The sequence below is a fragment of the Podarcis liolepis genome (assembly GCF_965112155.1).
Source record: "Podarcis liolepis genome assembly, chromosome: 17".
Lineage (NCBI taxonomy): Eukaryota > Metazoa > Chordata > Lepidosauria > Squamata > Lacertidae > Podarcis > Podarcis liolepis.
The window spans coordinates 3,577,260-3,593,392 of NC_139571.1; the positions used below are offsets into that span (position 1 = coordinate 3,577,260).

The 16,133-nt window shown below is 48.3% G+C and overlaps 1 protein-coding gene across 8 annotated transcripts in view; it reads right to left on the reverse strand.

The window, feature by feature from the left end:
* FLNA (filamin A) overlaps nt 1-16,133 on the reverse strand; it is an 83,238-nt gene that overhangs the window by 47,866 nt on the left and 19,239 nt on the right. For all 8 annotated transcript variants that reach the window (XM_083482749.1, XM_083482752.1, XM_083482751.1 and 5 more), the window contains exons 3-12: nt 9,335-9,583; nt 8,738-8,835; nt 8,234-8,381; nt 7,229-7,347; nt 7,021-7,098; nt 6,759-6,921; nt 4,801-5,001; nt 4,162-4,299; nt 1,586-1,712; nt 42-178 (exon numbers count right to left, since the gene is read on the reverse strand). In XM_083482749.1, coding sequence (XP_083338875.1) covers nt 42-178; nt 1,586-1,712; nt 4,162-4,299; nt 4,801-5,001; nt 6,759-6,921; nt 7,021-7,098; nt 7,229-7,347; nt 8,234-8,381; nt 8,738-8,835; nt 9,335-9,583 — 1,458 coding nt within the window. The remainder of the gene's footprint in view (nt 1-41; nt 179-1,585; nt 1,713-4,161; nt 4,300-4,800; nt 5,002-6,758; nt 6,922-7,020; nt 7,099-7,228; nt 7,348-8,233; nt 8,382-8,737; nt 8,836-9,334; nt 9,584-16,133) is intronic.

Consider the following 16,133-nt stretch of genomic DNA (forward strand, 5'->3'; position numbering starts at 1 on the left):
TGCCAAGCCACTTCCGCTCCTCTCCCAACTTTGCCGGTTACCTAGTGTGCCAACGTCATCACCAATGGCTTCCACCACGAAATCAGCAGACTTGCCGACCACGCCTCCTTCCAAGCCTGGCCCCCAGGCCCGCACCTTCTGGTTTGTACATTCCGTTCCCACTTTTACCTCAAATGGGCTAAAAAAAAAAAAAAGGCCGGGGGGGGGGGAATAAAAAAACATTTATGTTCGATCTCAGCCTTAAGATAAAATGGATTATCTTAACAGGCCGATTTGCTAATGAAACTTGCCTGCTCCAGTTTGCTCCAGCAGTGCAGCTAGCACACTTGCAAGTCATCACATGAGGAGGTATCAGACTGCAGAACAAGAAAGCTGCAGGAAGCCAGCCCTATCATTTGGTAGACTGAGGGGCCAGCTGGTTTTGTGTGTCACAAAAGGACTGCAAATGGTTAATTTATTACAGCTATGTTGTACTCTGCCAGGGAAAGGAGTGGCCCTTGTGGGATTTTCTGCCTCAGGTGCCAAAACAACTTGGCTGATTGAGCACTTAGGCTTGGAGACGGAGTCATCAATTGCTCCACTTAAGCAGCAAATGCCTTGGTCAGGCCCTGTGCACTCTTGCTGTGATTGGACAGCCACCCATCCCCAAAAATACAACAGGTCCCTAATTAAGTCCTACTTAATCCGTTTGCCTAGTTATAAATCTCTTGAATAGCAGATTGTGTTTGCCCCCTCACCCCTCAGGGATTTGTGCAAAACACGGGAACATCTGCAAGTTTGCAGGCTGAAAGAGAACACTCATTCCCCCAGAAGAGGAGACATATTGCACCAACGCTAGATCTCCACCCCCTCTGGAAGTCACGCCGGCTTCTCCTGTTGGTTAATTGGAATCAAAGCCCCAATCTGCTCTGTTTTAAAGTGTATTTTACCTAGGATTTTAGTTGTGTGGTCTGTTTATTTTATTTCTTACATTTATTAAATTTGTACACCACCCTTCATCCAAAGCTCCCAGGGTGATTCACAGCATTAGTTGCTTTTTTCATGGAAACTGGACCAAAGTGAATTATAAAGCAAAGATTTCAACCAAGTATAAAAAACCAAAACACCAATAAGATATGAAAAGACAGGTCTAGAAGATGAGCAAGGAAGATGCAACAAATGGGAGAAAATAAAAGTTTTTGCCTCTTTCCATAAACTGATAAAGAGGGTAACCAGGAATGCCTCCCTGGAGAGAGGATTCCACAAGCAGGGAGCCACCACCAAAAAGGGCCGTACTCAAGCTGCTGCCCTCCAGACCTCCCCTGGGGAGGGGGGCACATACTAAAAGGCCTCAAAAATAAGGTGTTTGGGGACCTCTATTTAGGATTGAGAAGTAGTATCTAAATTTTTATTCAAATATAAATGAAATGAAAACTCTACAGCTGAGACCATCAAGTTGAATGCTAGAAGGATCAAGGCAAGGAAGAGATTCAAGGCACCCCTATAACTCATAGTATCTCCCTGAGTCTCAGCAAGCATCCCTTTCCTCCTCTCTTTCAGATGGAAATAGTTCCCCCCCCCCTTCCCCAGCCTTCCCGCTTCTTACCTGCGGGGGATGTGCTGCCCACCCCAAGTGATTGTGACTGTGTAGTTGCCAGGAACTGTGGGGTAGTACTCAAAACCATACACCCCATCTCCCAGGTCCTTCTGCTTGACACGTTCCTCAAGTCCTTCTGTGGGAAGAGATTGTGGTGGTTGAGGGCAGAAGGAACTTCACAACATACAGAAAAAGCAAAACAAAACCCATATACCTGCCAGTTACATATTACCAAGGAAGATCATGCAAGCATGCCCTCACCTTGCAGAATATAAGCCAATGAGTTCTTGTACATCATGTTTATCACAAGTCTCAGCATGGCTCCCAGGGAGAGCTACTAGGGTCAAATGCCCACTGGGTCCATGAAGCACACGGAATATACCTGATCTCAGTCACTATCCCAGTCTTACTCCCAAATAATAGAAGACAAAAAGGAGGATTCAACTCTTATGCACACTATTCTGAGCACCCTGGAGGAAAGGCAAGATAATACAATTGGGAATGCTGCCAAGAACAAGTATAGGTTGGGAGTGCTTCACAGGTGGAAGAGCATCTGCTCTGCATGAATGTATGCAGGTCCCTAGTTCAAATCCTGGTGTCTCCAGGGATGCCCTGTCTAAAATCCTGGAGAGTCACTGCCCATCAGTTCAGACCAGGGGTGGGGAACGTCTGGCTCATGGGCGAAATCTGTCCTACCAGGCCATTTCCCCAAACCATGCCCACCTGCCCACACCTGGCACCATATGCAATGTCAGGTGTGAGGCAGGTAAAGACTCAGCTAGATTCCCTGCAGAAAGTGGGACTGAACTCTAGCACATCAGCTAATGTGCAGGGGGTTCGATCGCACTTGACCGCTATCTCCCTTCGCTCCTGCTGGTCAACTTTGACAGGTTTGCCCACAGGGTTTGGTCAAAAAGATTCCCCACCCCTGGCTAGACAATATTGAGCTAAAGGAGCCAGCAGCTTCTTACCATCCTCACATTGGCAAGGAGGTGGGGCTGGTGGGTGGGACTCTGGTCTCCCCTCACCCTGGTGCCCATTTGCATTCAATTCCCCCATCACACTTCTCTAGTAACTGCAGCCCTTACACCAAAGCCCCATGGAAGGGGCCTGGATCAAAACACTGACACACAGCTGCAACCAGCTTAAGTACAGCTTGCTGTTTGGCAGCTCCAAAGAGTCCTGGATGTCGTAACATTATACTGCGCTCTGCTCCCCACCACTGACAAACCCAAGCATCCCTTGAGGGCTCTTTGCAGGCTACAGCCTCCAAGGGAATAAAATGCAGTCACATTCTCAAGATGTTATCTTCCAGCTGGGAGAGATCTTCAGCTCCGACAAATGTCTCAGGCTCCTGAAGTCTGCCTGGGGCCTAGTTACCCAACCTCTGCTTTGAATGCTTGCGGCTTGAACCCAGGGTTAGAACTGTCAAAATCCAGCTCCTCCATCATTCACATACCTCTCTGCATTGCTGCAGCCTCTCCTTCCAGCCCAGACAAGAACCCAATTATGTTTTCTACAGTGGTTTGTGGCTCTGCTTGCCCCGCCATGACTCCACAACAGCCACTCAATTTACTGCTTTGCTTCCTTGCCTCAGCACATTTCCATGCTTGCACAAAGTACAAATGCCACCATCAGCCCCTCCTATAGACCAGTTACACTTGCACCAGAAGAACTTCCTGCTGCAAGACCCAAGAATTTTAAAACAGTCCATGGGCAAGCAAGCGAGATCGATAGCTTCTTAGGCTTCAAAGAGTTTCTAGAGCTTGCCATGTCTGAGAGTCAGTGGAGCGCAAATCACCACGTCCCCATCAATGGATGCTCCAGCACAGAAGAAGCAACAGCCTCCTGTGCAATCAGCCTGTTCCCTCATTGGTAATAAAGAACTCTGCAGCCGTGTTAGAAACCGAGTTATGAAGGCTAGGAGCTAAATGGCACCTTAAACCTAGGTTATGGGAGCAACAAGGGAATGGCCAGGCACATTTTTTTATAACAATACAAAGCTGAAGATGAACTGCAGCTAAAATATGTTCATTTTGCACATGGTCTGGTCCTTCCCCTGCCCGCCCCCTAATATTCTTAAGAGGGTCTCATCTCCAGTCTTCAGAGAGTAGCTGGAAGTGGGGAGGCAGAAAAAAGTCCTCCTTTCTTTCCACTCTGCAGTTTTAATCTGAAATCTTAGGCACAGTTCTGCGCCCAGAAACCTCTCGCACTAATGAAAGTCCCTGTCACAAAATGTGCTTAGAACAATGGGTGTTTTGAACACTGCTCTGCAGTTTCTTCCTGTTCCCCAAACAGATCTGGGCATGCACTAGCCAGATGGGCTTTGCAGTATACTGCTTGCCTTCCAAAGGGGCATTACCATAGAAGCTGGGCGTCTGCTTTAAGACATGTGCAGCAGCTGCACCCCGAATGCCTCTGAGTCTATGCAAAGTGTCATCAGGCTCCCAACACTTCCCACACAGAGTAATTAGACTATAGCACTTCCAGGCCAAAAGGCAGAGCTTCTGGGTTAAGTGCAAATCCCACCCTCCCATGTCTGAAACACAGAGGGTGGGGAAGACCAACACACACACTGGACTTACTTGGGCCTTTTATTGTCACTTTGAGCTCTCCGCTGCCAGCGCCTTTTGTGTAGACCTTGAAATCTGCTGTCTCCTTCACGCGGACACCTTTGGGCTGGAGGCCTCGACCCACGGCCCGGCAAGCATTTGGGTTGCATGCTGTAGCAGCAGAGAGAGGGTGGCAGAGAGGGTGAGCGTCCCTATCGAGTCCAAGTAGAATTCCAGTTTTCCCAACTGGGTGGGTCTTTGCCATCATTAACGCGCCAGGCATTCAACTAGCTCCGCCCATGAGAGGAAGGCCGGATCTCAAGCCCATAGGCTGCTCCTCTGGACAGAAGCAACATGCACCCTTGCCACAGGTCCCCACCCACACCTGCCAAGAGTGAAATACCATTGGCCCTGGATCCAGGCGCCGAGCAGCTGGGAGGAGATGAGTGCCAGCAGAGATCCAGGGAGATGGCTCTTCAGAGTAAGAGAGGACAGAGCAGAGGAGAGCTGGGCCAGGACAGGTGGAGGTAGGCAGAGAGGAGAGGAGAAGCGTTAGGAGCAGAACAAAGAACCACCCCCCTTCTGGTCACAAAGAGGAAACCAAGCAGCAGCAGTGGTGTTAAGGTTAAAAGAGACCCCACCAAGAAGCCCCGTGCCAGATGGGAGACTCACCCTGGCCAATGGTGACCGTATATGGGCTGCGGGGGATGGGGATTCCCCCAAAGGTGATGTAGATGGTGTAGGTGCCCTCCAGAGTGGGCTTGTAGGTGCAGCGGTAGGTGCTATTGCCTTTATCCTCCAGCTGCTGCTCCACTGTCCCTTTCTTGCCAGTCGGATCTTGGATGATTACCTCGATTTCCCCAACACCAGCACCTGGGGGGAGGGATTAGGGTAAGATGAAGAGAGGCAGGTGTTAGGTGGAGATAGTGCATGCAACCTTAAGTGTTCAATTACGGGAAGGCCTTTGATCTGGACCAAGAACACAGCAATGGGTTTCCAGGGGGAAAATAAAGCCCTGCACAGCTCCTTGCCATTTTCTGTAGTTAGCAGTGCTGTGAAAGAGAAACATTATGCAAGTTTTGCTTGCTCTATTTAATTTACGTAGGAATTGCAGGTTTCTTGGGGCAGCATTTTAAGAACAGAATTCAAGTGCTATTTATACTGCATCCCTACCTTCCATGCTTAGGGCACCCTGTAGCCAAGCACCTAGCAATTAAAGACATTTAAGAGCAGCCTTAAAATTTGTTTGCAGCTTCTTTCTAGCTAGTGGAGAAAACACCACAATGTCCCCAAGTTAAAACTTCACTATGTTTCAGCCTTTGGTAACAGACCCATTTCTGAAAGCAAAGAAATGGAAGATTTGTTTGCTACAGTGACTGTGGGCTGCATGTTATGCTCTACTTAGCACTGGATAGGCTTCAGCTAGGATTTAGTGGGAGACCTTTCATGCTTGCAAGATGAGGCCAACAATTCAGACAGACTTGCTTAGGCAGCAACTAGCCTGGAAGCAAAGGTACTCATCTTCAGCCTCAAGAGTTCAGAGGAGACTATTCTAACATCCAGCTATAAATAAAAATGAAACGCCAAGACAAGAGACCAATTGTTTGCAAAGGGCTGTTGGGACAAGGAAGTTGCCTTTTGCCTGAAGGGAGAAGAGCCGAGAGTTTCAAGGCAGGCAAGGAGAGAGGGTGACATTCCTGGATAAGAGAATCAAGGATGACTGATCTCAAAGCAAGCTCTACTGTGTACTCTGAATCATTGTTTCATTTCATATCCTGCCACGTTGAATACAGTATTACTCAGGGCAGTTCTGAATTCACAATTACACATATGAAACTTAAGAACACGTGGAATCATGAAACTGTATATTCCTAATATAAATGTCTGATCATTCTGCCTCCTACACTATGGCATGCTGAAGCAACAGGCATAAACTTCACCACAATGTTGACCAACTAAAGCCTGGACAGCAGGAGCAGAAAGCAGTTCCTCCAGCCACAGCCTACCTTGAAGGAGTCAGAGTGGGGCTGTTAAGCCAACTAAGCTGCCCTCCTCCATGGACAGCCTTAGGCAAGCTACTCACTCACAATCTCTTCCTTTTGGTATTCTCTGTAATCCTCCCAACAATCTTATGTGAAGCACTGGACACTTAAAAATGCTATGTGTAGCCTGACTTGTTCCCAGCTTGGAAGCCCTCCCACCCAGAGCTGTTAGTCTCTGAAGACATGTTGCTTTGACAAGCAACTCCGAAAGCAGGAGAGCTAGAAAGGTTCCACTTTGGCGAGAAATTGAAGCCTCCAACACAATTACTCAGTTCATAGTGAGAAAAGTTCTCCAATGACAGTTTATTCATTGCCAACAATTCAGGTGTCCCCAACACAGTACTCCCCCCCCCCCAGTGTTGCTGGACTGCAGTTCCCATCCTCTGACCATTGGGGCCAAGAATGCTGGGGCTGATGGGAGCTGGGGACCAAGAATGGACCAGGTTGGGGAACGGTGGCTAAAATATTTATAACAAGTTTCTAAGAAACCAGCCAACTACGTCATTTGCTTTCAAGCTGCGTCCAGGCTTCAGCTGGCCAACACCCTTCCACCCTCTCAGAACCAGCACCCCGCCCCCATCCACTGACCAGCAGTGAAGATCTCAAAGTAGGTGGTCTTGTTGGCAATGTTGCCCACCGGCTCCAGGCCAGGACCCTGGGCAGTGACCTTGCTGGCATCCCCGTGCGATTTGTCCACATTCACCTCAAAGGGGCTCTTGGCAATGTGCTGCCCAGCAAACAGTACCGTCACCTAGAGCAAAAAGTGAAGGTCGTCAAATGTTGATCACTGAGATGAAGGCCCAGTTCCAGAATTTTCTCCCAATCACCTACACGATATACAGACTCTTACCTTGTGGATTCCTGTCACCTTTGGCACATACCACACAGAGAACGTCCGGTTCTTGTCATTGTTGGCAATGACCTTCGCCTTGAGGACAGACAGAGGAAGTTCAGTAGTGGTTGGTATTCTACAACCCACCCAAAACACCCCCCATAACTCTTCCGCCTCAATGCCTGGCCATCCAGACCTCCAAGGACACACTCCCAGGGGGACTCACTTCTTCCCGATGTCCAGCAGGGTCCTCCACATAGACTAGCACTTCTCCCTGGCCAGCACTGATCGTTTCAACGGTGAACTCTGCCTTCTTCTTCACCATGTTGCCTGTGGGCTCAATGCCTGTGAATTGATCAGACACAGTAGTAACTGTACCACCCCTGGCCTGTGATGCCATCAATTTGTACAGCAGTGGTTCTAACATCACCTCTACTGTACAGCCTAGATGACCTCAGGAAAGCCCACAAATGCTAGCTAGAGCTGATGGGAGAGCCACAGAGATGGTACAGAGCAAACCATCACAAGGCAATCACAGGGTGTTGCAAGGAAGAGGTTAAAAAAGCATAAAGGTAAAGGGACCCCTGAACATTAGGTCCAGTCGTGGCTGACTCTGGGGTTATGGTGCTCATCTCACTTTATTGGCCGAGGGAGCCGGCGTTCAGCTTCCGGGTCATGTGGCCAGCATGACTAAGCCGCTTCTGGCGAACCAGAGCAGTGCATGGAAATGCTGTTTACCTTCCCGCCGGAGCGGTACCTATTTATCTACTTGCACTTTCAAACAAACTTGTGCTTTCAAACTGCTAGGTTGGCAAGAGCAGGGACCGAGCAACGGGAGTTCACCCCGTCATGGGGTTTCGAACTGCCAACCTTCTGATCAGCAAGTCCTAGACTCTGTGGTTTAACCCACAGCGCCACCCACGTACAAACACCTTTAAGTCGAGCTCTATGAGGCAGCTATTCTATTCATGACACCCTGGATCCCCAAAGATTGTTGGGCTCCCATCATTCCATTGGCTAAAATAGCAGGATTATGGAAGCTGCAGTCCAACCACATCTGGGGACCCAAGGTTGAAGAACGCTGTCCTAGGAAAACACCCACCTTGTCAATGTCCTTGTCAACACCCACCTGCCCCCACTGTGGTCAATCTCCCAATTGTTTAAGAAGTCCTCCAGACCCTCCTCTGCACACATGTAATCCCAAGCCTTTACCACCTGTTCCTGGACTCACCTGGGCCATAAGCTCTGGCTTTCTTGGGGTTCAGTTTGGGCCTAAGGGGGGCTCCTGGCTTTAGCTTAGCTTTGGGGAACTGGGAGAGGTATGTCATGACCGAATGCTCATCAACATTGGGGTCCACAATCTCTTCAGGAGTGATCACCTACAGAGGAAAGAAGGCAATTAGCTGGAGACAGCAAAGAAGAGGAAAGTTTACCTCTCACACGCCAGGAGTCAAGTACAGAGCAGGCACAGGATGCAGCCTCCCAGGAAACCCAGTGCTTGCTTTTCAAAAAGTAGACTTCTAGCCCTGAAGGCTGCAGAGGGGGGCCTAGAATTTTAAGCATTTATGGGAAATCTAAGCAGCATCCTGGAGGGGGGTGGTGTCAAGGGATAACACACCTTCAGACTCTACATTGCTCACTTGCCCCTGGCCAAAACTGGAAGCAGTAAACACTTTTGCCAATACATCTACCCATAGCAGAGTTCAGCTGAACACAAAGTATCTGAGCTGCTTACCTGTGGGATGCCCAGCCAGTCATCCGCTTGCTGCATGGCCTCCCGGGCATTGTTGACAGGTTTGCTAGCATCCCACGAATCCCAGTCAGGGCACAGACCTATTTGAGAGAGTGTCCCAGCTCTTTGTCAGTCACACACAGTAGTAACACTTCCTCCATACAGATCTCTGGAACAGTGCTCTGGGGCACTGTAGCATCCGTCCACAACGTAAGGTAGAAATAAAGCCGAAGGAGCAGGCATCCAGCACAGGCCACTCCAACACAGGCATCCCAAACCCTCAGCGGAATATTAGACCCAGGGCCAAGATGGAGTTGGCATCAATGACAAGGATAGCCAATGCTGGTGCCCTCCAGATGATGATGTACTCCAACTCCCATCAACCCCAGCCAGCATGGCCATGGTCAAGGATGACAAGAGTTGTAGTTCATAAACTTCTGGAGGGAGCCTAACTGGCTACTCCTGATCTATGGGCCAACTAACACAGGAAGTAGTGCTGGCCTCCAGCTCCCATGTGAGCAAGTCAGAAGAGGCCTCCTTGCAAACCTCTCAAGTTCACCCTCTCACCCCCCACATGAACAGTGCTGCTCCTTCGCTTACCTGGGGCACAGCTGTCAACAAGAGCGCCTAGTGCCCGGCCGCTCTGCCAGTCCTTGCTGAAGTTGGTGATGGGCAATTGAGGCAGTTTGTTTTGGATCCAGCCCAGCAGTCGCTGCTTGGGGGTTTGTTTCTTGGCCTCTTCGTCATCTTCCTCATCCCACATGGGCATGGAGATAGAGTAGTGCAGGATGAGCGTCCAGATCAGGCCCAGGATCAGCTTCAGATTCCCATCCACGATAGCTTTGCTGTCTGAGAGTCAGAAGCACAGTTCAGCATTCACAAAAGAGGACAGTGACCGGGACACTTTCAGGGAAGACGAGCCCCACTCAGGAACATCCTAGGCCTTCTCCCCTCGGAATTCTCTCCTTTAGTAGGAGGAAGGCCAGTCTCTACACCTAAGGAAACTCAAGAGGAAGCCTGCAGGCAGTTTCCACCAAGTAATAAGTCCACTCCCACCTTTTCTCACCTCCTCAATAGATTGGAGACCTATAGAACAAGCTTCTAGCAAGAGATTCTGTCCTTAGGGGCCTGAAGAAGCTGGTGGGAGGGATTTTGATGAAGAATGGCCATAATTTGACTGCAGGTAACATGCTGGAAGAAACTTAAAAATGATTTTAAAAGTGGCCTGTGTGTGCTGGTTACTACCATGCCTTTTTCACTCACTGGCCACTGCCTGCCACTTTAGATGCCATCATTTCCACCGACCATGTACTAAGAATGGCTTTCCTTTATACAGTCTCGAGTCTCTTTGGTAGTGTCTCTTCCACATCTACACTGCCTAACCTTATTTTAAAATAACAGTGACAGAAAATAAACAAGTTGCAATTGATACTTGATGTATTGTTCTTGCTATGGGTTCTATTTATTATTTTTATCTCCTGCTTCATCCAGGGAATTTTGGGTGGCATACATGGTCCATACTCCCTCAAGTTTCATTACAACAACCCTATGAGGTAAGTTTTGGCTGTGAGGGAATGAGGGTCTCAAGATCGCCCAGCAAGCTTTCATGACTGAGGAGAGATTTGAATCTGATGCGAATACAGTTCTCCAGCCACTCACAATGGCAGTCAAACTTTATGCAAACTAGTTTAAAACCTGATAAATCTGAAAGCACCAGAAGCTGACTGGACTGGACTGAGCTCAGTGGCTATAGCTTTGCTTCATTTTCTCCTTTTCCTTGCAAAGTGTGGTGACAACAATGCTCCCCTCCTTTGGCAACATGACAGTGAGATGAAGTATTCCTGTAGCTGTGAATCAGACTCAGGTACACTTACTTGGAAGTAAGGAGCCACCGGCATTGTACACTATATAAAGCTGTATCACTTTCAACAGTCATGGTACGTCCCCCTAAGAATCCTAAGAAATGAAGTTTGTTAAGGATGCTGTTGCGTGACCTCATTACCCTCACAGAACTACAACTCCCAGAGTTATTTGGGAAGATGGATTGACTGGTAAACAGTAGATCTGTGAGAGGAATAGTGATCTTAGCGGCCTTAACAAACTACAATTCCCAATATTCTTTGGGGGACACCTTGACTGTTAAAGTGGTATAAAAGTGTCTGCTCCTGTACCTAACAGCCTTTTCCCTTAGAATATTGGAAAGACTTGAAACAGGTCCTAAGAGTCATTCTCTCCCTTGCCCTCCTCCTGAGGTAAAGTTGACTGAGAGGTGATGCCCAAACTCTAGAATGCCCTCAGTAGCTCAACGTATCTGGTGCCAACCCTTAATTGAGTTTCAGGGACTAGGCAAACATCATTTTATTTGCACAGGCCTTTTAATTTGTTTTGTTTTAATAACATGCTTGCAGTTCAGTTCATTCCAACAGCTACAGCATTTTTGCCACAAATTTAAGTAAAGGAATACCAAAACACAAAATTATTCCCAGTGAGTCAATTCAGGAGCAAGTCAACAAGTGCTGAAAAAATCCAGTACTAAACATGCATGTGTAAAATGGCCCCCACAGTTAGGCCCAATTTTGCTACAAGGCCATAAAGAAAGGCAGCCAATGAAGCCTGGGGGTGGGGGGGGGGAGCCATGTACTTCTGCCCCAGGCCCTTTGTTGGCCCCACTTTATTTGTTTCTATCCCCATATATGTATCTCTTATGTAGATTCTCCTACAATTTCTGTTTGCAACATGCTGCCATGAATCCCACAGTATGTGGGATGTTACCAAACATAGATTTTTGTTACCTTGAGGTCATGAAGCAAGAAAAAGCAGAAATCTTGCAAAGCAAAAGCATCACTCAGGCAGCCCTTAATTCAGGTGTTCTGCTGCGCTGACTGCGTGCCGACTCAAAAAAAATTGGTGAGTCAGAAGATGTCATGAAGGGAATTTGGAGCAAAGGAAGATAGGGATGGGAAGTGGAGGAGACACTACCCAAGAGCCGCTTGGTGAAAGTGTATGAAGGAATCCCACCCTTTGTATATGGTTAGAGGCAACAGAAGAGAAAGCAGCAGCAGCAGCAGCAGCAGCAGAAAGAGGCCTGGCCAGGATTGCGCAGCAGCAGATTGATGTAAACACACCAGATTCAGGGAAACAAAGAATTCCTTCAATGCACTGGCCTCCTGCCAAGATTAACCTCTCCAGAGACGAGACACAGCAGCTGAAAGGGGCCCAACTATTCTCCCTCAGCTCAGGTTCAGACAAGTCTTAAGCAACCTTCCTCTAAACCCCAAGGGGTAGGCAAGCTGGATAAAGCTGAACTCCCACAGGCTCTAAGGAACAGCCCAAGGCCCTGCCCTGCCTTCCCTCGCCTTCAGTTGTGGCTCCACCATTATGGGATTTACTCCCAAGGGAGACCCACCTGGCCTAGTCATGGTTTGCCTTTTTTCCAGCAGGCAGTGAAGACCTAGCTATTTTCAAGGTCAGCGTTGTATTGCTTGACTATGCTATTTATTATGCATTCTTCTGCTTTAAATGCATTTGATGTTGTGCATTCTTTTATTCTATTTTTTTAAGCCAGTGTACAGATCCTATGGGTACCGGAGCACAAGGTATGAAGGAAGAATCAACCTCCAGATACAAAGTGAAAGAGACTGATGAAGATCAAGGCAGCAGAAGAGAACCTAGAATGAATTCAAAGCGATGGCCTAATCTCAGAAGCACAGAACCTGTTCCTAGGTGTAAGATTTTCTGAGGGGCAGGGGGGTTCCCAGAGCCAACCATTTCACTGACTCCCAACATGGAAGCGGAACACCATGTCCAAGACGTCACCAAGCCAAGCACATCCTAAGTGCTTTATGTGGTGAACTACAGTGGTACCTCGGGTTAAGAACTTAATTCATTCTGGAGGTCCGTTCTTAACCTGAAACTGTTCTTAACCTGAAGCACCACTTTAGCTAATGGGGCCTCCCACTACCACTGCACCGCCAGCACGCGATTTCTGTTCTCATCCTGAAGCAAAGTTCTTAACCTGAGGTACTACTTCTGGGTTAGTGGAGTCTGTAACCTGAAGCGTTTGTAACCCGAGGTACCACTGTACTCTGTGATTTTCCAATAAAGGGCAGCATACAAATGTAATAAATAATTCCTGCAGCTGCACAAACACAAGAAGGTGGTTTTCACGGAAGTAGGAAAAGGCTTCTTGCAAGTGCATGTGGGGTGGGTGTACATGCAACAGAAGTCAGAAAAATTACTGAAGAAACCTTCCAGTGGTTTGAGGTCAGGTTTTCAGTGCCCTTTACATTTATATAGAATCATAGAACAGCAGAACTGGAAGGTAGCCCAAGGGTCATCTAGCCTGACCCCCGCAAAGCAGGAATCTCAACTACAGCATCCCTGACAGCATCCCCGAGGCTGAAGGCAGCCCTGTATTGGGAAGTTTCCAGTGTTTGATGTTTCATTGTGTTTTCATATGCGTTGGAAGCCACCCAGCCATATAGGCAGGGTATAAATAATAAAATTATTTATTTTGTGCTTAAAGACCTCCAGCGAAGGAGTCTACATGCTCCTCTACCCCATAACAGCAAGGGGAAGCAGAATTATGAAAAGTGGTTTAACTTGCATAATTTAGACAGGTCAGTTGTCTTTTTAGTATGGAAAACAAGCAACTCTGTTTTATGGTCCATAAAGGAAGAAATTAAGTATCTGGCACCTTCTGGAAGAATATACTTACATGTTTACAGGGAACGTGCTCCCTGGTTACATAAAGCTTGTGGCTAGGGACCCCCACAGTGACAGGACCGTGCATGTGTGTTTTGTTGCATGTGCTGTGGAACTGCTTTTTGCTACAACAGGGAGCGGAATCTCAGGCTCAAGGGCCAAATGTAACCCTCAAAGCGCCTCTGTCTGCCACTGAAACTCAACAGGTACTGGATGGAGAAGTGTGTGTGTTTGTAGATACAGTGGTACCTCTGGATACGAACAGGATCCGTACCTGAGCCCCGTTTGCATCCTGAAGTAAACTTAAGACGCGACTGCGCGTGCGCGGGTTGCCACTTCCATGCATGTGCGTGAAGTCATTTTGAGCGTCTGTGCATGTGCGAGCAATGAAACCTGGAAGTAACGCGCTCCGTTATTTTCGGGTCACCGCGGAGCGTAACCCGAAAATATTCATCCCGAAGCTACTTCAACCTGAGGTATGACTACTAGCCTAGTATACAAAGCTAAATTTTACATTTGCTGCTCTGGCCCCACCCACCAGTTCCATGAGGCTCCCAGAGTTTGGCTAGATGGGAATGTGAAAAAGGATCTCCCTCCCTTGAACTACAGCTTCCTAGCATCCAGACATGTGCTACTGCCACACAATATACACACTTGGACCCAATAGGCTTGGGTAGGACCCATTTCCTACCCAAGCAGTCTGTGGCCTCCAAACAGTTAACATGACACAACCCTCAACAGTATTAGAGGGAGCTGCTATTCTCCCTCTGCAGCAGATTGCAGGATCTGGTTACAGGCAACATGGAGTGAGTACCATCCTGAAAAAGGGCATTTTCCAAGCTTCCATCTGCATTCTTCCCTCCCCATCGCACACACTTTAACTTCTGCCCTCCATATCCACTGAGCCCCATAGCAGCTGGAAGCATTCAAAAGAGCAGGCGTCAGGGCCAGTCTCAAAGCTGGAGAGGAGCATTCAACACTGTCGAGCTGAATAAGCTGTAAACTGCAGAACAAGCATTATCAAAGAGGACAGGAGGGCCAAAGGGAATCTAAGACCCAGAGGCCACTGAGATTCACCCACATTAGGCCACATGCCCCCTCCCTCCCCGGGAGCAGAGACCCAGTCAAGGCTAGAGAAGCTGGCTCTGTACCGCCCACCCAGCCACAGAGCAGACCGCTCCAGCATTTTTTAGCCTTATATGGAGTGGCCGGCAGGCAGCAGCTCCTCTGTCCCAACAGGATTCTCCTTCCAGGGGGAGGGAAAAGAACGCCCCCTCCACATGTTTGGCCTGGTCCCTCCCTCTCTGCCCGCCTTCCCTACATCCTGCCTCTCTGTGAAGAGGAGCAAAAGACCCGCCCAGCCCATCCTTCTCCTCACCCCAACCCAAGGAGGAGGAGGAGGAACAGACAGGCACACCCAGGCACAGGGCTACCCATCTCTAGCCTACAGGCATGGTTATGGTGTGCGCACGCCCTTCCACTTCTCAGCAACTGCTTGCCAGACCTTGTCTGAGTCAGAGTCTGTGGCCCAGGGACTGACTCACTGCATTGACGGCAACGCAGGATTCTCATCTCCCACTGCCCTCAGGGTCTTCTGCAGGCTCCAGGGGGAGTCAAACAGAGCAGGGGGTAGAACCCTCCATCCAGCTCTTGCTGGACCACAACTCCCATCCTTCTTGACCACACTGGGTAGGGCAGATGCAAGTTGGGAGTCCAACAACATGGGGCCCATTTAGAACCTCACTTACAGGGAGCTGGAATGAAAGCCAGTATCCCTTCGGTGGGCCTTATCTTCCCATACAGTACGGCTTTACAAGTGTTACACACAGCCACCACATTGCTGAATATCTAGCAAGTTTACCACAGCAGTCAATCTAATCCAGAATTTCCTATCATTACCAGCTCACAACCGTGTAGAGCACATCCAGACAGATACACCAAGAGGGTTTCATCAACAGAGGGGTCCCTGCAGCAACGTACATGGGCAGCTGCCAGAAATAGGCAATAGGGAACTTTTTAAAATAATAAAAAACCCTGCAACTTCAGGATAATAGGTGGTTTTGTACCTCTGGATAGTCACCAGAACAACAACTTAAGACTTTAAGGTACTCAAAGTAACTAGGCCTTTGAAAGCTGTCTCTGTATTACAAGGTGTGTTACCCCAACTTTACCCCAAGATATGGAGTTCCTGGTCAAGTGGACAAGGAACCACGCCAGGTCCAACATAAGGTAACACAGGACTACACTTTTTGTGTCAGATCCACCTAATCATAGCCCACCAGTACTAAGGCCTGCCAGGCATTCAACACACTGCCACATTTTTGCAACCCTGGGCCAAACACAGCTAAATGAAAACCCTGCTGGGTTGTATTTAGCTTGCAGAGTCACAGGCCCAATTTTAGTGAATACAAGGAGCTACATGTGTTGGGATGTCAACACATCCCAGCTGACACCAGGTCTTTACAAACTGATAGTGCAGGAAAGAGCAGGAATGAGACCAGGGCATCAGTACAGAAAATACATTCTGCTTATATTGGCAACATGGATTGACACCAGCCATTCCAGGAGCCAAGGGATAGCAGTAGGAGATGACTGTGGGTTTTTTTAAAATAATTATAACAGTATTTAGTCATGTCACTCTTTTCCACCTAAGTTTGGTCTAGTTGACTTCCTCAACAAAGGGCTATGGGCAAAC